Source organism: Halichoerus grypus, chromosome 5, assembly GCF_964656455.1.
Source record: "Halichoerus grypus chromosome 5, mHalGry1.hap1.1, whole genome shotgun sequence".
In the NCBI taxonomy this organism is placed as follows: Eukaryota; Metazoa; Chordata; class Mammalia; order Carnivora; family Phocidae; genus Halichoerus; species Halichoerus grypus.
The window spans coordinates 118,958,650-118,982,778 of record NC_135716.1 but is presented as its reverse complement, the minus strand read 5'-3'; the positions used below and the strand labels follow the sequence as shown (position 1 = coordinate 118,982,778).

The window sequence follows — 24,129 nt, the reverse complement described above, 5'->3', positions numbered from 1 at the left end:
CCATTCAGTCAATTCTGATTTACCAAGATCATACAAAGCTCATTATACAAATGCTTTTAAAAACAGGTAACTAATTATCTATAGTCCTTATTCCCTGCTCTACTTTTCAGTTCCACCTCAGGCATGTGCCTTCACTTCTTCCCAAACCCATCAAAGATAAAAGATAAGCAGCAGGAGCAGGAAAAAAAATACAGTTAAGAACAGGAAAGGATAATTGCAGACAAAGTAGGAAACCTAAGGAAGAAAATGTCAGGCCCTAGTAAGATGCAGAGTCAAATGCTTTCATATACATGTAAAGAAGGAAGCAAAAAGATAAGCAAAATTCCTCACATTCATCTTATTTCTAGGACCCAGGCAAGAGCAAAATTTAAACATCTGACATCTATATTTGATTGGAAATATAATATACATTCCTGACACATAGGAGATTGAACACACACACACACACACCATTAGCCCTCAAATTGGAAAAGTATTCTTTCCTAAAAATATACTTTGAATATCTTCATTATCTATCACTCATTCAATTTGCTTTTTCAAGTTACAGATGGAACTTCCAACTTCAAAATCATTAACAAAAAAAGAGATGATCAACTTAAAATGAAAGGTCCTTGTTGATTGTACCTTCTATAGCAATATGTTCCAAAATGTAACCAATCTAGTAAACAATGGTGTTTAGGTACGTGCTATTTTCCTGATAAAGTTTCCTAAACACAGTGCTCTGTGCCCATGCGCTCTACGACTCCTGATCAGGGGTCTGAGAGGGAACTGCTGAATGGGGTAGTATAGGACTACATGACTTCTAAGTTTTCTTCTGGATGTAATAGAAACATGACTGGAAGGAAAGGTACAAAAATCTTAAACAGAGACTATTTTTATTTTTCCCTTATATCATTTCATCTTTTCCTAATATTAAGTGATCTTTTATAATGACAGAAAAATAATGATGACTCTGACCATACCAGGGACTGGCAGCACGCCCAAAGGCACACAGTTAGCAGGCTGGACATGAGGGGAACCCCAGGCGTATTACACGGCCTTCAGGGAGAATCCATGCCAGCTGGGGTAGGAGGTACTGAATACTGATTAGTGAACCAATCGGAGCCTCTCCTTGGAGAGTCTGAATGGGAACCCAGTGAAGACAAGGAGGCTGTGGTCCCGAAGCCCAGGCACCCACACAGAGGAAAGACAACATCCAGAAGTCATGAAGTGGTAGAGGCCGTGAGGCTGGGAAAATAGTGGAAGAAGTAGATAACACATCAGTAAAAGCAGATCCACGCATATATTCGAAATCCCTGGCCTAGAAAGTCACTCAACATGAGTTTGGGGAAAGTAATATCAAACATATATTGGTCCATTCCTGGAACTGTTCTATTCTCTGAATTTTTTGTTCTCTTCCTCCCACATGCTCCACTCAGGCCTCTTTCTGCTCAGCTAACGAGCCAACTGTACCAAGCACACGTTTAAAACACATTTGTTTTCATGCACAGGAACAGTAGTAACTTCTCTTTCTTCTTAAAGGAAATGCCTTACCTCCAGCAGCCACGGCTTTAGTTTTCTGTCCAACAAGATATCAAATCCCAGGACCTCGAAGCAGACACTCTCGCTTCCGGGAGGCTGACCAGGTCTGCACATTCGATACGCATGCAGGACGTGAGGCGCTGCCACAATCAAGGTCTTTACAACCAACTCCTGCACGTACAGTGATTAAGACAGAAAAATGAAAATGCCTCACAAAACAAGTTTACACGGATGGAAATAAGGCCTGGACTCACAAACAGCATGCTGGCCAAGTTCCCACAGCTCTATGGCACGCGGCCCCGGCCACTACTCTGACTCCACTGCACGCCACTCCTGCCCTGCTCATGGCCCTCCGGCCACGCTTGCCGGCTCAGGGCCCGGGCGATAACTGTTCCCTCCTTCTGGAACACTCTTCCCGATACTCCCATGCCCGGCCCTGATATTCAGGGAGGCCTTCCCTGACACTGGAGTCAAAAGTAGCCGCCGCCATCCCTTACTGCACCACTTCGTACAACGTAGAATCGGCTGATCTTTTCCCTTTTTTGTGAGGGCCGTGTCCTTGTGCCTACGCTAGTTCCTGCCACTTAGGAGAGGCTCACAAATATCTGTGAATAAGTAAAATAAAAGTTGATAAATGCGGCTTCTATCTATCATAAGATTCTATCTATCTATCATATGCTAGCCTTCTCAGAAACCATACAGAAGGGTTTAGGAGTGACAGGGAAGAAAAATTCCAAGGAGAGGAAACTATTTCACAAACAGCACAGAACTTCCACTTAGACAAAAGCTGGAAGGGCGGGACAGAATCTAGGAGAGGTGGGCTTCTCTGTGTGGTGCTGATTCGGCATTTCGTAAGGTTCACCTGAGACCAGAGTCCTGCCGATTACATAAATAGCTATCAACACTTTCTGTGAGGACACACAATACTACCAGAGTGAGTTACTAATGCTCATAAAACAAAAGGTTGGTTTACTGAAGTTTAAGAACAAGTTACGGATTGTGGAAAAGCTGTCTTGCAGGGGTTTTTTTGCTTAGAATATATTGTCTTTTTAAGTCCCTCTCTACCGGTATAGGCAATAGAGCATGGCAGTTAAGAACCTGGCTCTAACATCAGGCTTTCTGAGTTTATTCCTGGCTTTGCTACTCGCTAGATGTATAACCTCAGTCACGTTGCTTAAACTTTGTGAGTCTCACTTTCCCCAAACGTAAAGGGGAAATAGTAACACCTACTGCAAAAGACTGATGTAAGGACAAAATGAGACTCCAATGTAAAACTCTCAGCATAGTGCCTAGAACAGAGTAAACCTTCAATAAGTGTTAACTACTACTACTGTTACAGTCATTCTATCATTCCTCCAGAACCCATCTCCTATGTCAGGTCAGAAACAAACATTCCACTACCTGGTGGGAGCAATATTCACTATATGGGAGAAAAAAATGAGAGACAGAAATTGACCTTGCTGTTACCCAGAATCCCAACCCAGATCATATTTGGGGTAAGTATCAGAGATGCCATGAGAGGTTGTTCTACAAAATTTTAATCAAAATAAAAAATTGCCAGTAACACTAAAGGATATAAAGATAAAAGCCAAAAAACCACTTCATATAAGTCTTTGGATATATTAGTGAAGTCACAGGAGAATAGGAGAAAAAAGGTTAAAACCTTGGCTAATAAGTGTTTGCATGAAACAACTCAGGCAGGATGGGCAGAGTGAATATTAATAAACCCTGAATTACAAATCTGTGTTTTTTCTACATAAAACACACATCTGTAAGGAATGCAAAGGCAAGACTGCAGGTATATGTGAAAATCAGGAGTGATAGAACCAAACACGAATCTAATTCCACTAACGCTTTTGAGAACTTCCAACCTAGTGTCATTGCTGTGAAATGTGATTTGTAGATTTGTACATATATGTAAGTATATAAAAAGCATTCAGGGGCACCTGGGTGGCTCAGTCGTTAAGCGTCTGCCTTCAGCTCAGGTCTTGATCCCAGGGTCCTGGGATCAAGCCCCGCATCGGGCTCCCTGCTTGGCGGGAAGCCTGTTTCTCCCTCTCCCACTCCCCCTGCCTGTGTTCCCTCTCTCGCTGTCTCTCTCTCTGTCAAATAAATAAATAAAATCTTTAAAAAAAAAAAAAAGCATTCAGTAAGGATGGTTTTATGAGTGATTACAAAGGTTGTAATCTCTGTGGCTTGATTTTCTATTAATTTCTTATTCATTCTTGACCTCCACAAAAGTACGCATCTCTGTGCTATATAGGGCGTACTACTGTATGTTAGTTTTCATAAAGAGACAGTCACTTTTTAGAGAAATTACCCCCCCAAAAAAAGTCATTAGGAAAAAAGTCCTAAGTTAAATTCATGAAATTTGCAAACTATGATATTAAGATAAAAATTTACTGATTGACCATCTTCTCTACCTCCTGTTTTTATAATACCTTATTTCATTAACTCATCTTAAACAGATATCTTTATATGCAATTCTTAATAAAGATAAATATAATTATAAAATATGTGCTTGGAAAAGTTAATAACTTATTAAGTATTAACTCATTGCTTATTTGTAGATTGTTATTATACATTTTAACTAATGTAGGCAAGAATGATGCAAAATTTACCCATTTATAGAAGGGATCATAAATGTTTCAGAGCTTAATAGGTGTACACTGCCCATATTGAAGTTATATATGAGAATTATATTTTTGACTCTAACAAAAGGTTCATTTCCAGACCTTCTTATTAACATTAGTCTTACTTCTATGCCTTCTCCTAATTTAATTATGTAGGGAAAGTACCACTTAAAGCCAATTTTTCTCTCTGATTGATTCTCTCTACACATTCTTCACCACGGCAGTCCAAGAAGTTCCACCTTTCCACAAGGACTTCTCTGAAGAAGTGAAAAACCAGATGGAAGTGAAAAATTTGGTAAAGAAAAAGGAGTATCACAGGGCATAGAAAACTTTCTTGTTCTCACTGAGCTATTCATCAAATGATCCATTCATTAAATCATCCAGGTATCATCATGAATGATCTTCCGTCAATGAGCTATTGCCCCAAAATAACAAATTTCACCCCTTCGATGCATCTAACCTGCTATGATAATAAACTATCATTATTAAAATATTTTTTTGAATTTCTGTAAAATTGGCATTGGTAGAATAAATAAGTTGATAAATAAACACAGCATTATCGTAATCAAAGTTCTTGTTTGGATGTATTTAGGCTATCAGGAAGATAGACTAGAAAGTTAACAAGTTGGTGGGCCTCTTACAAAATCCAGTTGACAAACATTTTTGCTGGAGCCCCTGAATTTCTAAAAAGTTTTGAATGTGTTGCCAATATTTATAAATCAAGAGACTTAGAGCTTCCACTGACAAATTAGAAGAACAAGCCATATTGGGCCCAAAATACCATGGGGCACCAAAAGACTGGTGCTGAGTAGTGTCCACCCCTTCAGATGTCTTACGCTTTTCAAACTACCACAGTTCCCAGCACACCCTATTTACTTCTATCCAGACCATTTCACTCCTTTTTACTTGTCTAACACCCAAGGGTCTCTGGATTTACATTCTGTGATATAGAAAATAAGGTGTAAAAAATACCAACCAACAAAACAACAAAAGGATAAATATAATGATGCTGATTTTTCTGATTTTCTCAAGAGAACCAAATTCAACTATGAACTTTCGTGTCCATTTTCCATGGTAGATTTACTTAAGTTATATAGTATTTGTCCCGAAAGGAAAGCTAAATCATATTGCATAGTCCTATCATATTAAGTCCTCTTCTAACTTTGAATACCATTGTGATACTTCTGCTAAGATTAAGAAAGGGTCGGTTTCACCGAGGTTAACTTCTCAGATCTGCTTCCTTTTCTCTCTTTACCCTTATCATTTGCAATGCCATCCACTGCCATGGCTTTAATTATCAATCACACCCCAAATATACACTTTTAACTGCCTGCTTGATCTTTCTACCTGAAAAAACATTTTAAGTTCAATAAATCTCCAGTAGAACTCATTATCATAGCCTCATGACCTTTTAACAATTTAGTCCAGGTGTTAATGCCTCCAGAAAGCCCTCCTCCAATCTCCACCCACAGAAAGCTACTATATGTGGTCTTCCTCTACATTCCCACAGAATCCAGGGCATGGCTCTGCTGTTGTATGTGCTTACATTTTATTAACAACTTCTGTGTGGGTCTTTTCTACCAAACTCTAAGTTTTTTGAGGATTGGAGCTGTATCTTATAAAAATCTTCAGATTATCAGTCAGAAACAAGCATATATTATGGGTTCATTAAATGTTTACTGAATGACTGAATGAAATGAATGAATAGAACTCTTTTCCGTCACCTATAAAACCAGGCTCTAGATCTTCTCAAAATAAATTCCTTTCTACTCTATTTCAGATAAAGCCAAACCCATTCTCCCTATAATTCCTCCTTAAAACTGCAGAGGAATGTCTGAATACGTCTCCCTGATTTTGGACATTCAGTTAACTTCAATGCTGACCTCACTGTCACCTCTTCTACTGTGGTTCATTTCAGGCCATTCTTTTCACTTAAACTACCACTAGGTGACTTCCTCTATCTACTCTTGTTCTGTACTATACCCATTTTCAGATTTATCTTTCAAATTCATAGTCTTTGGCCTTATTACTCTCCTCCCTTAAAGTCTGGAAGGAATGAATCCTTACTGCCTATCAAGCGAAGCCTTGATTTTCAGACCTAAAATTTTGCCTCCACATATCTTTTCAGCCATAAGTCCCCACAAAATTCTCAAAAATACCATATGTGCCAACCTGGGCCACTTATCACTATTTTCATACATCTATGCCTTTACTTATGCTTTTGTTTGCACCTAGAACTCCCTCTCTCCCATCCTAGCAGTAAAAATACTGCTTATCAAGTTCTGTCACAGTTCCCACTTCCTTCATGAAAATAGTTTATTTGCCCAATCTAATGTAATCTGTTCTTTATTTAAAATGCTGATGATCCTTTAAATTAATCTGAGGAAAGACAGTTATAATTGTGAAAATGGTATAATCTTACTGAAATATCACTCCAAAACTTAGCAACATCATGTTGATTTGCTTGTAGGAATTCCGTAAACCACTTGATGGAACGTTTGCTCCCTTTGTTTTCAGTCTCATCCCTTTCAAAACGCTCATTGTGCTTGTTCACGGAGTAGTTTGTTAGATGCATGTATAACTGGGTCTGTAACAAGTAAGAACGAAAGTTATCACCTATGAGACTCTAGAACTATGAGGTTTCACAGAACATAAAGCAACCAAAGATGAAAGACAATTTTAAAGTTTAAAATATACAGATCGACAATTTCATCATGATTTAGATAATTTTCAAATTAAATGGAATGGCACATTTCCAATAAAAGGATTACAAATGTAGTCATCTACAAAGTTACTTTATATATTATTCAAAATATATCTACTATAGAAAGCATTAAAATAATTGCATGAAACTGTGAAATTACACACTGCTAAGCAAGAAAAACAGTTTGTTTTTGTTAATTTGTTTTTAATATTTTTAGTGACAGTTCTCACCCAAATTTGTTTTGGGAAGAGAATTTTCTGAGAGAGAATTCTATGTTTTTTTCAAAGAAAAGTAAAAAATGATATCTCAAGTAAGTAGCATAAATCAAAAGGCAGGACTACCAAACACAACCTCTGCCTCCCACGGGGACGGGGAGGCCACTTGAACTCATTCACAAGACAGAGCGCAATTCGAATCAGCAGACAGAAGCACTACACACGCTGTGCAGAGTCTAAATGATTAACAGTAAATTTACAGTACTCCTTACTGGAGCTGTTATGCCTTAGTCTCTTTACACTTTTACATTTGTTGATACTGTTATCCTCAAATAACCTGAAACAGAATCCAAAATTTTAATCCTCTCGTAATTGTCAACTAATACACATCTAATGATTCCTTATCAATCTAGCATAAACATTCATCAAACCTAAATCTTTGAAGTAAATGTGCAGAAGTGATCATTTGAGTTACATGTTGTTTACGAACCCATGTGCCCATCACTAACTAAGAATTTATTTTTTCATTCATTCAACAATATTTAAGGAGCACCTACTTCCTATCTGCAGAACTGGTACTGGGCACCGTGGATACATAGATAAACAAGATAGACAGAGTCCCTACGCTAATGAAACTTAGAAAAAGCTTTAAATTAAGTGATATTTAAAAGAAAGAGCATAAATCTTATGCTTGTCTAATTGTAAGTGCTTGATCTGAAGAAAAAGGAAATTAATCAAACTATAGCATTTCCTAGTTTCCAAAATATAAATCATTTTTCAATTTAAAGAGTTGGAAAATAATTTATTGAGGAGCTCTCCATTTGGCAAGAATTTCTAAAAATAAATAATAATAGCAGTAATAAAAACTCTAGCTATCCTAGTGAAAAAGTGAGTAAAAAATGGAACTGTGCATTTTCCTTAAAACAGTATCTTTGTAAGTAGGATTGGAAATTCCAGTTTCACATCTACCTCAACAAAAATCCCCTTCTAAGCAGTTCATTGCCAGTTGGACATTGGCCATAAGCAGTGAAGACAGCTATAAACCAAACAGCAGCCTGCAAGGAATGAAAAGTATATAACTATTCTCTGCCCTATTTTTTAGCATATAGGCTCAATACAATGAATTGGGTTATACAAAACTTTTCAAAAACTGGCCAACTGCTACACTGGTAGCAAAAAATAAATGGCTATTATATTTCAATGCCTGAAATTCTCTGTCTTATGATCTTCTTATATGTAGCTTACCAATATTTAATTCTTATACATACACACAGCTCATCACAAAATACATGCTCACTATTTTAAAAATTGGAAATAGGAAGAAAGAAACAAATATGCAATAGTATGCCATCCAAAACCAACCAGTGAGAGCATTCTGATTTATTTTTTTCCAGCCTTTTTTTCTGAAGCTTACCTTTTACATAACTGTGATCTCACTTTAGATAAAATTTTATATTTCTTTTTTTTTTTTTTTTTACTCTTTCATATCTTAATCTAGGAATTTGATCGTGGAGTTGAAAAAGGTGAACTTTTAAATTTTAGAGATATATAAGGAACACTGACACTTATATAGGAGAAGATCATTCTTTGTACACGTGAACCAAAGACACAAGATTACGTGATTCAAAAGCACTTGGCAAAGTGAGACCTAGAGGTTACGTTTCCTGACTCCCAGACTTTCCTTACGATCTCCTAATCCAGTGTATTTAAGCAAATCACATACGTATAATTTAAGATATTAAAATAAATCACTTAAATGAGCTTACAAGTCTTATCCTTTCCTATGTCTTCCCTAACTCTTTTCTCTCAAAACATGACTATCTGCCTTACAATGTATTATAACCCATTCTTATCCACACCAATTATTTTAATTATAATCTAAGAGCTGACAAGTCTCAAATTAGGTCTATAGCTTGGTTCTCTCATCTGAACTCCAGACCTATGCTATACATCCAAATGCTTATAGCATAGATCCATTTGGAGGCTGCACAGGCATGTCAAACCAAACACACCAGCTTCCTGCAAGACCTTTAATAGCCCCTATATATCCTATCACGGTCAATAATACATCATCCACCCAACTGGCCAATGCCAAAATTCTTGAGTTTTATCCTCAATTTCTCTCTCCCTTTCCCTCATTCTATAAATCCAACCTGTCAGTATATCAATGTTATCCATGTTACCATAAATATATCTTAAATCTATGTTCTTATTGTTCGTATAGTCCTATTGCTACTACTTCAGATAAGGCCATCTTTCCTCTCACATGTGGTTAGACTAGAAAAGAGCTTCTCCCTTATCCTCACTTCTCCCATTCATCTACAACTACATCCATCTCTCACATTCCCCACATACAGACCAGGTGACCTTTTTTTTTTTTTTTTTTTTTTTTTTTAAAGGTTTTATTTATTTATTTGAGAGAGAGAGAATGAGAGAGAGAGAGCATGAGAAGGAGGAGGGTCAGAGGGAGAAGCAGACTCCCCGCCGAGCAGGGAGCCCGATGTGGGACTCGATCCCGGGACTCCAGGATCATGACCTGAGCCGAAGGCAGTTGCTTAACCAACTGAGCCACCCAGGCGTCCCCAGGTGACCTTTTTAAGACAAAAATCTCATTCCTTCTTTCCTTCTTTAAAATCTTTCAATGCTTCCCTTCTTCTTAGGTTAAATTCCAAAATCCTAGACATGGCCTAAAAAGCCCTGAAGGATCTGTTCTCTAGGCTCTTCATCCTCATCTCTGAATACCCACCCCTTCATGGTCTGTATTTAGCCATATTGAGTATGAGTGCTTTCTCCAGACGCACCATAAGTCTGGGCCATTTTTCTCTATGGACTTCCACCCCACTCCGCCCTGCCCCGACCTGGCTAACCCTCCATTATTCATATTTCACTTTATAAACTCCCTCTCTAAACTTCATCTCCAGCTGGGTTAGACGCCCTTGCTATGCACTGCCATCGCCCCCTCAGTGTCTTAGACCATTACACTTACCATCAGGTATTATAATTGCTTATTTTATTTTCTGCCTCCCCACTAGACTGTTGCTTTTGAGAGGTCAAGCACCATAGCTGTCTTGGTCACTGTTTTTCCAAAACCAGCACAATGCCTAGAATCCAGTAGAGTTCAAATATTACTTGGTGACTGGATATATTCACACCTTATGACCTTTAAAGAGATGATTCTTTCCTTTATCTTCCTTTCCAGTGAAAACTTTTACAGTTCCCTTATTCTTCCTTTGCCAGGTTTACAGTATTTTTCATTAATTGAACATAGTAACATTTATGAACAGTCATCATGTAATTTTTAAAATATGACCACTTTTAGGATTTTTTTTTAATTTTTATTTATTTATTTAAGACAGACAGAGAGAGAGAGAGAGCATGAACAGGGGAGAGGGGCAGAAGCAGGCTCCCCCGCTGAGCAAGAAGCCTGATGCAGGACTCGATCCCGGGACCCTGGGATCATGACCCGAACCAAAGGCAGATGCTTAACTGACTGAGCCACCCAGGTGCCGCCTTAAGACCACTTTTAGTGCAGTTAATTGTGTGCATAACATTGGAGAAGAACAATAACCAGGCTTTTGACAAAATGGGAAATAATACTTAATTAAATATAATTTTTACTATAATTAGTAGGTCCAAAAATAGGGTAGAGGTTAACTAAACTTTTAAGTATGGATAATAAAGTTTGTGACTCTCATGATAAATTATCATAATAAATTACAGTTTGACCTTCATAAACCATAAACTGCAGTTATGACTTTCATCAATGAGTTATGGCTGCATAAAGGAAATCTTAATGGAAAAATATCTACAGAAAGTTCCACTTAATAGATTTTATAATACACACAGAAACTACCAATTTATGTCTCTACTTTACATTTGGTCAATGTAAATTTACCATGTTTTCTTTTGTGCAAAGTGACAAATTAATAACTCTACTTTCTGATAACTCTCACTTTCTCTGTTTCAAATATTTTCTCCCACATCCTACATGTTAAACCATACCTGTCATATAAAGCTTGCTCAAATACCACCTCCTCCATGAGAAGCTAAACATAAACTATCCCTATACTCAACTCCATGACACTCTGTCCGTACTTCTCAATGAGATTATTATTTTTATTTACATTTCTAAATAAATCATTTCCATCCAGGGCCAAAGAATATACACATGTGCTTTGAAATCCATTTCTATATAGGGCCACTGTATACACATGTGTACATGTCATTTCTATGCAAGGCCACTACATACACATGTGCTTTGAAATCCATCCTTGTGCTCACAGCACCCAAAGGGAGTGCCCTCTCCTAATTTAGCCTGCTGGAGGAGACACCTTTTTTTTTTCTAATTTTCACAAATCTGTCTCTAAATTAGAAGCAGTCTTGTTTATATACACAATTCCTGACTATAAAAACCTGATAAGAGGTATTTTGATTCATGTAATCTTTACACACAATGCATGCTCTAAAAAGTACAAGTTGAACAAATGAATAAAACCATATATTCTGTCTGGTATCACTTACCAAATTAGATTCATTAGGTGGAATGTATTTCTCTGTTCCCATTCGCACAAGTCCATCATGGTAGAGAAATATTTTCAGTGGATCACATGATGTCACCAGAATATAAATTCGTAAATCAAACTTGTAACCTTCCATTAGGAAAGGCTTTTCAATGTATTCTTGAACAATCAAATGATCCTGAGATGGAAGTTTGTCACCATTTCTTATCAAAGAAATCCTATGTTAAAAAAAAAAGAATTAAATGACTAATTTGATATGGGGTCAAGATGTTTACAAAGTTACACATAATACTCAAGAGGAAAATGGTGGAGTAGGGAACTCCAAAGTCTGTCCCTCCACAAATGCAATAAACAGCCAAAAAATTGTCAGAGTCAACTTTTTTGGAAACCTAGAAACTGACCAAAAGCTTATAACAACCAGGGAACACTTAATCAAAAAAAAAGCCTAATCTATGTAAAAGAGCTTTGTGGCATTTTAACTTACTCTGGTCCCATCCCCCAACCTCAACTTATCAATGGCCTTGAACAACAGCCCATGTTCCCAGTACAGGTCCTGGTTCTGGAGGGAGCAGAACAGACCCTGTTCTTGTGGTAGTTTTGTTGTTGTTATTGTTGTTGTTTTACCTGTCTGGTGGCTCCCTGAAGGAACTCAAGGACTGCTCCTATCTTGCCTAATTCAGAACTCTCCTAGTGTTGAGGCAGCTACTTGGGGGGGGGGGGGGGCGGCGGAGCTTGTTGAAAACATTTAAAGACAAATGCATTAGTTCCTGCTGCCTATGACAACCAATAAAGGTTGGGGAAAACAAGATACTAACTAAAAATATTGGGAAGAAAAACTGAAGTATGAGAATCTTTGGGAAATAAAAGCTTTGAAAAGTTCAGACATATTTCTGGAAATCTAGAATGCCATGTGCATGCCCAAGGCTAAGTGCATGCTCAGGAAAGACTTGAAAGGCCCTACCTAAGCTCTTACCTCTGGCTAACCATCAGGCTCTGCACAAGCAGGAAATGAAGAGTAGGGCAGAGTTTTAAACTGCCTAGTAGGGACTGGAGGAGATTATGCTAAGTGAAATAAGTCAAGCAGAGAAAGTCAATTATCATATGGTTTCACTTATTTGCGGAACATAAGGAATAGCATGGAGGACATTAGGAAAAGGAAGGGAAAAATGAAGGGGGGGAATCAGAGGGGGAGATGAACCATGAAAGACTATGGACTCCAAGAAACAAACTGAAGGTTTTAGAAGGGAGGAGGGTGAGGGGATGGGTTAGACTGGTGATGGGTATTAAGGAGGGCATGTATTGCATGGAGCACTGGGTGTTAATGAAAACAATGAATCATGGAACACTACATCAAAAACTAATGATGTACTCTATGGTGACTAACATAACATAGTAAAATAAAATTAAATTAAAAAAAATAAAAAAATAAACTGCCTAGTTGAGTGTTCAAGGCATGTTCCAACACACACATACACCCCTTCTGCAAGGACTGGGAGTTTGGGTTTTGGGGGAGGTTTTCTTGTTTTATTTTGTTTTGTTGGTTACAAATCTCTGTCTGCTTACTAGCTGAGCACTGACCCAGCAGAACAGGAACTTGAGTGCCACACACAACAAAAAATATAGACTTCACAAAATTATTTCAGAAAGATTACTAAACAAATAAAGAGCAACCATAACAAGCAGTAACAAAAAACCTTGTAGAGGGGGGAGAATCTGATTTCCAGAGTTGCTACATTATAACATTCAAAATGTCTGGCTTTCAACAAAAAATTATGAGTCATGCAAAGAAAAAAGAAAGTATGACACATACACAGGAAAGTTACCAATTAATAGAAAGATAGACATTGGGCTTACTACACAATCAATTATTTAGATCAACTGTTTTAAATCTGTTCAAAGAGTTAGAGGAAACCATATGGAGAGAACTGAAGGAAACCATGAAAATGATACCTCACCAAATAGAGAATATCAATAGAGATAGGAGTTGTTGTTGTTGTTGTTTTTAAGAAGAGTGGAGGGACCCAAACTGAAATTCTGGAGTTAAAAATACAATAACTGAAACAAAAAATTCATTAGAGAGGCTAAACAGAAGATTTAAGAAGTCAGAAAAAAAAAATTAATGAACTTGAAGGTAAGTCAACTGAGAATGAGTAGTCTGAGGAACAGAAAGAAAAAAGAATGAAGAAAAATGAACAGAGCTTAAGAGTCCTGTGGGACACCATTAAGAATACCAATATACACATAATGGGAATCTCAAAAGGAGAGGAGAGAGAGAAAGGGACAGAAAGAATATTTGAAGAATTAATGGCTGAAAACTTTCCAATTTGATGAAAAACATTAACTACATATCCAAAGAACTCAATGAACTCCAAGTAGGATAAATTCAAAGAGATCCACACTGAGACATATTATGCTAAAACTGTCAAAAGCCAAGACAATCTTGAAAGCTACTTATCACATCCTATGGATCCTCAATAAGGTAAATAGCTGATTTCTCATCAGAAACAATGGAGACCAAAGGCAGTGAGATGATATATTCAAAGTGTTGACAGAAAGACAGAGGAAAAAAACAAAACAAAACCTGCTAGCCCATAATTTTACATCTGGCAAAAGTATTCAAAATTGAAGGAGAAATTAAGACATTCCCAGATAAAAACTGATAGTTTGTTGCTAGTATAGTTGGCCTATAAGAAATGCTAAAGAGTATTCTTCTGACTGAAATGAAAGGACACTAGAGAGTAACTCAAATCCACACAAAGAAATAAAAAACACCAGGTAAAGGTGACTATATATGTAAATATGAAAGTCACTATTAATGTAGTTTAGATTTGTAACTATTCTTTTTTCCTATATTATTTAAAATACAACTGCATTAAAGAATAATTATAAATCTATGTTGATGGGCACACAATGTATGAAAATGTAATTTGTAACAATAATAATATAAAGAGGGACAGAGCTATATAGAAGCAAAGTGAGGTTTTTGTTTTGTTTTTGTTTTATTACTGAAACTAAGTTGATATTAATCTAAACAAGATTATTATAAATTGAGGTGTTCATTATAATCCCAGGGAAACCATTAAAAAAAAAAAAACTCCTATACATATTCAAAGGGGTACATGCACCCTGATATTTATAGCAGCAGCATCAACAATAGCAAACTATGGAAAGAGCCCAAGTGTCCACTGACTGATGAATGGATAAAGAAGATGTGGTGTATATATATGCAATGGAATATTACTCAGCCATCAAAAAGAATGAAATCTTGCCATTTGCAGGGAAGTGAATAGAGCTAGAGTGTATTATGTTAAGTGAAATAAGTCAGTCAGAGAAAGACAAATACCATATGATTTCACTCATATGGGAATTTAGGAAACAAAAGAGATGAACGTTTGTGAAGTGGCAAAGAAAGAGAAGGAGAGAGGGGGAGGCAAACCATAAGAGACTCTTAAAAATAGAGGACAAACTGAGGGTTGATGGAGGGAGGTGAGTGGGGGATGAGCTGAATGGATGATGGGTATTAAGAACAGCACTTGTTATGATGAGCACTGGGTGTTGTATGTAAGTGATGAGTCAATAAATTCTATTCCTGAAAAAAAATAATAAAAATAATAAAATTTTTTAAAAACTCACAAATATATAGTAAAAGAAATGACAAGAAAATTAAAATGGCACATAAGAAAATATCTAATATACAAGAGAGTAGAAAAGGAGGAATTGAGGAATGAAAACTATATTAAGACATGGAAAACAAATAGCAAAATGGCTGAAGTAAGTCTTTCCTTATCAATAATTACAAATGGATTAACTTTCCAACTAAGACAAGCATTGGCAGAATGTATAAAAAAAACCATGGTCCAATCACACATTGTCTACAAGAGATTCACTTTAGATTCAAAGATTCAAATAACTTGAAAGTGAACAAATGGAAAAGATATTCCATGCCAAAAGTAACCAAAAGAGAACTGGAGTGGTAAACCAGTATTACACAAAATAGACTTTAAGAGAAAAACTGTTACAAGAGACAAGGACAATAAGTAATGATAAAATGATAAATCAGAAGATTAAAATAACATATGTGTTTTTATTAAAAGCAGCCTCGGGATGTCTGGGTGGCTCAGTCGGTTAAGTGTCTGCCTTTGGCTCAGGTCATGATCCTGGGGTCCTGGGACTGAGTCCCGCATCGGGCCCCTGCTCAGCAGGGAACCTGCTTCTCCCTCTGCCTGCCACTTCCCCTGCCTGTACGCCCTCTCTCTCTCTCTCTGACAAATATATAAATAAAATCTTTAAAAATAAAAAAATAAAAGCAGCCTCAGCCACATTTTCTCTGAAAACGTACATTGCAGAAAACGAACATTAGAAAGCAAAAGGACACAGGAATATTAAGTTGTGTAATCTATGTTCAGCTAACACGTCTAGTTCGTGGTACTTTAGCTTAAAATGTGTTTTACTCATTCTCAATTCAATCACCATGGCTCCATAAAGAAAAAAAACATACGTAAAGCAAAGAGGATATACTTATTTTGCTTTAAATTTCTAGCTATTGAAAGAGTAACTACCTTACCATTTTTTTCTCCAAGTCAATTTAGCTCTACCATATCAACTGAATTTTACCCTCCAAGCTTACTCTAAAATTATTATAAATACAAATTTTATGTTTAAGAAAAAATTAGAAAACATTTTTTTTCTCTGTTTTGTTGTCTCCTATTAAAGTCTTTCAACTGATTTAATCTTTAAATTGAGTAACGGAAGCCTGTGGGACAGGGTAAAATGGCTCAATAAGTATTTAGTTCCAAAAAAGCAATAGAGACCCATTTTATTATTTTTTTCATATTCAACCATGAGTGAACGCTCACATTTATTCTTTTTGCCCAATTTTTTTTTAAACTTTTATATGTTCTGGGTGAAAAATACCTACCCATGACCCATTGCACCATTAGCTGGTTTTACTATAAAAGTTTTCTGCTTTCTTTTTTTCTTCAATTCTTTCATGTAGTTCTGGAATTGCGTATATTCAGCAGGAAAGATCCATGTTCGAGGAACAAAGGTATAATCCAGAGGCCGGGACTTGATCATTCTGTAAATTAGAGATAATATGAAAAGTAATTTCTATTCAAACTTTTCTAAATTTTCTTTGTGCTACTGACATCACAAGGATTTAAATTCCCACCAGTTCTTCATTTACTGATTCATTCAACAAATGTCTATAAAGCACCTACTATGTGCTAGGCATTATTCTGGACACAGGGGATACATCAGTGAAAAATACAGACAAGATTCTCTGTCCTATGTACTAATTAATATATTGATAGATCATTCAAGTATATACTATATGCTAGGCACTAGAGATATTAAGATAAATTAATATGGTCTCTACCCTAAGGAATTTACATATAGGCTATTAAATACAATGTGGTAAGTGCAATAAAGACATACATGGCAAGGTAACATGTGGAAATAGTCATTAACTCTGCCTCTGGGATGAGAGATTGGGTAGCAGGAAATAGTTCACTGCCAGGTACCATTCATGTTGCTTCTTTAAAGATAATTTTAAGTCCTCTGAGGCACCCATAAGGAGCAGTTCTGATCAACTTTTACTACACTGTTTTTGAAGTTTAACTACTTTTCTGAGAAAACCATGTGAGCCTCTGAGTATACTAGAAATTTTGTTCTGTTTTGTTTTAACATGAACTACATATGCCTATACATGTGGTTTTATGGCTACAATGTATGTCCTTATATTTTTATATTTGCTACTAATCAGGCTGCCTATTTGATACATAACTTAAGGATAAAACTAGGTATAAAATGTTTACTTTCGATTAATCCCAAATATTAACCATTTGTACATATTGATTCCCAATAAAAATGAAGAAATTAGAAGAAATATTTTAAAATTTTATCTATTAAAGAAAATCTGATTATTTCAAAAAAAGGTCCTTTTAATAAATGTATGCAAGTCTTTTATAGATAAGGAGATATTGTCTCCAGATGAGATTGGTAAAATCTAAAATGGGACCACAGTACATGGGATGCACAGAGGGGGCCTACATTCTAAAACTAGGGTATGGAATATATAAGCCACTTGGCCTCCACAACTGTAGGTTCCTATGGTTATATTTCAAGTGCTCTTTCAAGAAAACCCTCTAAGAAAGTTATATTTCCATGATGAGAAGGGAAATAATTACCAACTCCACCTGTCAAATCCAGAATAAGCCAATAAGCTAAATAATCTCAATACAAAATAGGCTAACATTGACTGGTTTGGAAAACACACATACACACATATACACAAAGCTAAAGGAAACACAGTAACAGTGCTAATGTCCTTGTTTTTGTTTCCAATACCTTTAAATGTATTTATTATATTTTTAACAATGATAGGAAATTAGATCAATTTAAAGTTTTAATTAAAATAATATATTTTAAACTAACCACATAGAGTATGAATGATACCATTCTTTCACATATATATGGAAAAAATCCAAGCATGCATATATATTCAAGAGAAATACTTTATTCCATTTAGCAATCTAGCACAAATCATTTGACGTAAAAATGTATAGCTTCAAAACAGACATGCAGTCTTAGGAATTTGGAAATACGGAATAATTTCTGCTCATAGCTGTCATGGATTTACTAAATGATATTAAACATGTAATTTAGTTAATTCTATTTTTATATAAATAGGTCATAACTTTCCATCTAATAGAAGATTCCTTTTTCCTTAAGGAAAATTCCAAGGGTTCTATAAAAATGAGAAATTGCCTATTTGTAATAGCTACTAATGGGTCTACATTTAACCCTCTTGCCTCTCCCAACCATACCGACTTCTGTTCTCTACAAAGCAGGTAGAATGATCTTTTCAAAATGCAAATATGGTCATTTTAACAGCTTCACCCCCACCTCTCCTCTCCTGTGGAATTTAGGATAAGGACTATAATCCCAACCATCACCGTTCAGCTAATCTCTCCCATTCCCATCAATGTCTCTGTGCTCCAGCTACACCTGGCTTTATTTCAGTATCCTGACTATTCCTGCTTTCTTCCACCATATGACCATACTATTCTTCCTGCCCAGAAAGCTGTTCTCTACCATTTTCACCGATAAACTCCTACTCAGCATTCACATTTAGGCTTCCACATCACATCCTCAGGGAAACTCTCCAAAGCCTCCCTCAGCCAGAAGTCCTTCACTGTGCGCTGATTTACAACTATGTACCTCTACTTCATTGCACTTATCACAGTTGCAACCCAAAGTTGTAAAAGCCAAAAATCTGATTTTGATCACCTCATGTGCCCAAAGGCCAGCACACTGCCCAGTATATAATAGATATTTAATGAATATGTTAGATGAAAGTAAATGACTTCAATGAAACACATGTCCAAAACTTTACAGAGAGAATTCCCTTTCCTCTGAAGTCTGTTCTTCCTATAACCCTGTGTTACTAAATTGCCCCACCTACACGATCTCCTAAGCCATTTTGGACACTGCTCTCCTCCTCCCCTTTGAGTCTCACATCAGAGCAGCTTTCCAGTCCTGTCAATTCTATCTCTTCCCTATTTTCCAGAAGTATTTTCTCGACCCCATTCCCACTATCTCTCCTTTGGTTTATCAGATGTAGACAATCACCTCCTTTAGGGCTTCCTCCTTCCTTTCTCCCTTCTTTGAATCCGTTATCTACAGGCCCACCAAGAGTATCAAAAACAACATTTCTCTGCTTAAACCCATTAAAAAAGTTCTCCTTTCTCTCAGGATAAACAGAAATATTTGCTGCATAGTTAAAGAGATTAAAGAATCAATGATTAAATGATTGAATAAAACACAGTAACATGGTGTACCCAGCCTGGCCTTTGCATTTATCTGCAGCATCATCTCAGACTGAGCCTCCTGGCACCCTATAAAACCACAGAAACTGCTTAGTAGTTCCCCAAACATATCATATTGGTTTAAGTCTCCATATAGTTTCTCCCACTGTTGTCTTTGCCTATAGTCTCCTTGCCTTCTTCTCAAAGGGTGAACTCCTATACACTTTTCAATATCCATTTTGCATTTGAATTCTCCAGAAAACCATCTGGGCCCTCCTAGAAATGACCTCTGTCATCATCCTTGTCACAGCCATACACTGGCTCTCCCCTAATGTGGTACCATCAAACTGTATTATATGTATCACTCTTTCTCCCTTACTAAAATTTGAGTTCTAGGCAGGGACCAGGCCTTCTCTGTCTTGTTTACTTGTTAGCAATCTCTAGTCTATAGTAGACACACAAAAAATATTTGTTGAGTGAGTGGGTGTGTAAACTTTCACATGATGCATATAAATATTCAGTTGCATACCAAGTTTACTAACCTTTCTCTGTTTGAGTTTTCTTTTTTAAAAATTTTCTCAAATTATCACTCAACTTCCTTAAACTAAAAAAACCTAATCCACAGAAATACAAATTGCATAAAATTTCTGCAGTTCATTTGGTGTAACACTTGAGAAACTGTGAACAGTTTTTCCCATAAAAGCAGATTGTTACTCCAAATAGTGGTCTCTTCAGAGATAAATACACACACACGTATATCCCTGGGTAGGGACACACATGTGTCTACGTGTATATGCGTGCACAAATGCACCTCTATAGTGTCTGGCACACATCAGATGCTCAATAACCAGGAGATGAACATACACATACACACACAGTGTGTTATGCTGCTAAATTGCAGTAAAAAAGAAGCCTGAGATTCTGGAGACCAGGATTCTGCTCCAGCTCTGCTATTAACTATTTGTTTGACTTGTGCAAGATACTCATTTCTCTGATCCTAAGTTACCTCCTCTGCAAAATGAAGGAAGAACCAGGAAACTTCTAAGACCTGCTAGCTCTAAAATTCTATCTCTTCCATCAAAATATCATTTCAAATCAATGTAACCTGGTGAAAGATACACTATAATATTCAAAACAAACTTTGAGAAGGTCTTCTCTATTATAAGAAAATGAAGATTACTTGGTCATATTTCTTGCTAAGAAATCCTTTCGACAGATCTCCCCCATTCCTGGAAAATGGTTGATCCTCTGGAAAATATAAAGGTAAATATTAATATTCTCATGGACTTAATGAATATATTCATTTATACTATAATAGAGTTACATCCATCCTCTGAGTTTAATGTTTTAAAAAAACTATTAATGTAAAACATTTAAAATTAAATGACTTACAATGACTTTACAGAATTAAAGAATCTACAATAATCAAAGAATAAAATTGTAAATTTTTTAAGAAATTAGAAAATGGTGTTTACACAGATTATTAAAGTTACAATTTTCTGTGTTGAATAACTGGCGATTCAATGTCCAAATTACTTCTAGTATTCTATATTTACTATATTCATACAGATAAGCATTGTAGAAATACTGATGAAAATGGCCTTGTTTCCTATAGTCAATTTTGTCTTACACTCCACACTGACAAACTATACAAAATGTCGATTGTCTAAAATTCTGTGTATTTGGCTTTTTAGTTTGATGTCTCTTTTTTTATATGTTTGTTTGACAGTCTAAAAATAAATGAAGCCAGGTTACACATAGCAGACATTACAAGGTATTTCCACTTCCTGATCTCTCTGTGCAATCTATTCCATGTCACTCGTCTTTAAGCATAATGGAAAGCACCCATGTAGGAAGCGTTTTCTCCTATTAATTCTTCCTTAAAGATGGAAAGAGGTTAAAAGTTAGATTGGAAGGAATTCAGGCTTTTATGCAAAGAGTCAGTACAACGGGACAGCAACAAAACAGGCTATTTAGGTAAGTTAGAACTGAAATTTAATATGTCCACACATTAAGAACCCTATCTAAGTAAAATTATAATGGAATTCATATAACTCTCCTAAAACCAATAATTGGTCATGATTAATCCCCACCTGGTAATTCTGCAGCTCTGCAATCTTCTCCTGCTGAACCGCAGAATCACACCATATAAGGTTACTTGTTTCATCCTCATCTGGAGTTTTCATAAATCCCATTTCATCTATTACTAAACGAACTGCAAATAAATGATTAAGTGAAATGAAAATTAAAATACTACTGAAATATATTCATTGTGGAAACATTTTTGATATATTTAAATTTTATCTCACAGTATTTCATTTGCAAAATATCCATTAGTTACAGCATACCCTTATTTTTAGTTACAACAATTTATCTAGGGCCAAATTATACTCACAGTAACAGAGAACTGTTTTTAAGTTGCACTCAAAATCCTTGGTTTCAACCCTCTGAGATTTAGCAGGTACACAACACTGCTCAAGAGTTCAGTGATTATTCATGGCCCAGGGAAAACATACACACAGCTGAGACAACACCTCTACTCAGGAAAATGTACTTCATGGCTTTTTTTGTGACCTTGGGCTAAAAGGGAAAAGGTAAAAATAGTCCCTGATCATTAGACCTATCCTATACTTTCCACCTTCCCAGTTCAAATTATTTTTAGCAGTTAAAACCAAGTCAGCTATGTTGACTCAGGATATGAAATAATGAAGCAGAATTCACAGTAGAGATCTGGAAACTGGCCCTCCTATCTGCTCCTAACCCTTTAATCCTATTGAAAAAATTTATGCTTGGAAGAAAGCTTGTTTTTCAGTACAAACTATTTATATGCTCCCCTCTGATTAACATACTAACATTTGTCTTCCACTGAATTTCAAGTTTGGAATAAAGATAAGCAAAATATTTAGGATAAATTTTGGGTTCCAACAGAATTCTGAGTCTTTTTCTTTATAAAATATTTTTTTATTTTATTTTATTGTGTTATGCTAATCACCATACATTACATCATTAGTATTTTTTATTTTTTTTATTATGTTATGTTAATCACCATACATTACATCATTAGTTTTTGATGTAGTGTGCCATGATTCATTGTTTGCGTATAAACACCCAGTGCTCCATGCGGTACGTGCCCTCTTTAATACCCATCACCAGGCTAACCCATCCCCCCACCCCCCTCCCCTCTAGAACCCTCAGTTTGTTTCTCAGAGTCCATAGTCTCTCATGGTTCGTCTCTCCCCTCCGATTTCCCCCCCTTCATTTTTCCCTCCCTGCTATCTTTTTTTTTTTTTTAACATATAATGTATTATTTGTTTCAGAGGTACAGGTCTGTGATTCAACAGTCTTACACAATCCACAGCGCTCACCCTAGCACATACCCTCCCCAATGTCTATCACCCAGCCACCCCATCCCTCCCACCTCCCACCCCCTGCCACTCGGGCAACCCTGTTTGTTTCCTGAGATTAAGAATTCCTCATATCAGTGAGATCATATGAGTCTTAATAGAAAGGTGTAACTATATAGCAGCACTTTAATGTTTTATTTTTAAATGTTTTCCTTTTACTGTATACCCTACATATGAGGAGAAATGATAAGAGGGGATCAACTGTCTGAATTTACTTGGCTCAAGTATAAAAGTGATGAGCAGACACTTGTCAGTCTCAAGTCCTAGAGACTCTTGATGGCTTTTTGGCTGAGGAGAAAGAAAGGACTTTTTATGCAATGGTTCCTAGCACACAGACATAAAAGAAGAGAACAGTGATTGGAGGTGCGTGATGCTGGGGTGGGGGAGGAATGCTGAGCTGAAGTTGCCATTTTCCATGAGAGGCTCGGGAAAACTTGGGGCTGTTCTGAAGGTCCAGGTGACAATGTACAAAGCAAGAGTTGGGGGAAGGGCTGTTCTCTTGTCTGCCCCAGACCACCATGCAGCTTTGGTGACCTGAGGGCTCGGGACCTGCCGTGCCACCTAGGGCTCACAGGAAGGACAAGGGCCATAGCCACCCAGCCTGGGAGACTGCTTTACCTCACTCATAAGCAGAAAAAAATAATGAGGCCAGAATACCAGCTCAAGAGCAGACCTGTTCCTGAGTTCAGGAGAGACGTTGTCTGGGGCTGCTCAGAAATAACCAAGAAGACCTTAAAGAGAGAAATGGAACTGGTGGCAGTTACAGAGGGAGGGAGTATAATGAGCTACTACAATGTGGTTATGAATGTGTACATGAACCAGTGAGGCTGGGAACATTCAGGTTATATAACAATAGTGGAAAAGATCCATTCTTTCCTTAGATTCACAAAAGAAAATCTGTAAGGTCAGTCATATATAAATCTCTTTTATTATGAAATTCAAAGCTTGAAGAGCTGACAAAGTTGAACTTCAAAGAAAAATACAATGCCGCGTATTAAAATGTCACTTTTTTCAGGTAAGCTATTTAATCAAATTTTTATTTGAACTGAAATTTTAGAAATCAATTGGAATCTTTTAAGGATATCATCCTCCACCGCACGGAAAAGAAATCCGTTTAATGCGTCAGCTCCAAATAGAAAGTTGTTGACAGCTAAAGCCTAACTCCATGCCTTTAAATGCTGATATTTTAGGAGCTCTCTTTTAAAAAGGGGGTGAAATACTTGCCTCCATACTGAATTTCTACCAAACCAAACGCCTCATTGGTAAAATAGAGATAACCATATGAACCATTTCCTCACGTTTCCCTTTGCATACTTACATACCC

General features: G+C 36.6%; 1 protein-coding gene across 6 annotated transcripts in view; it reads right to left on the bottom strand.

The window, feature by feature from the left end:
• The window catches only part of TTLL7 (tubulin tyrosine ligase like 7), a 150,541-nt gene that overhangs the window by 75,518 nt on the left and 50,894 nt on the right, over positions 1 to 24,129 (bottom strand). For all 6 annotated transcript variants that reach the window (XM_036089899.2, XM_036089900.2, XM_078072835.1 and 3 more), the window contains 6 exons: positions 21,495 to 21,616; positions 20,582 to 20,649; positions 16,512 to 16,670; positions 11,595 to 11,811; positions 6,577 to 6,741; positions 1,534 to 1,692 (listed from right to left, as the gene is read on the bottom strand). In XM_036089899.2, coding sequence (XP_035945792.1) covers positions 1,534 to 1,692; positions 6,577 to 6,741; positions 11,595 to 11,811; positions 16,512 to 16,670; positions 20,582 to 20,649; positions 21,495 to 21,616 — 890 coding nt within the window. The remainder of the gene's footprint in view (positions 1 to 1,533; positions 1,693 to 6,576; positions 6,742 to 11,594; positions 11,812 to 16,511; positions 16,671 to 20,581; positions 20,650 to 21,494; positions 21,617 to 24,129) is intronic.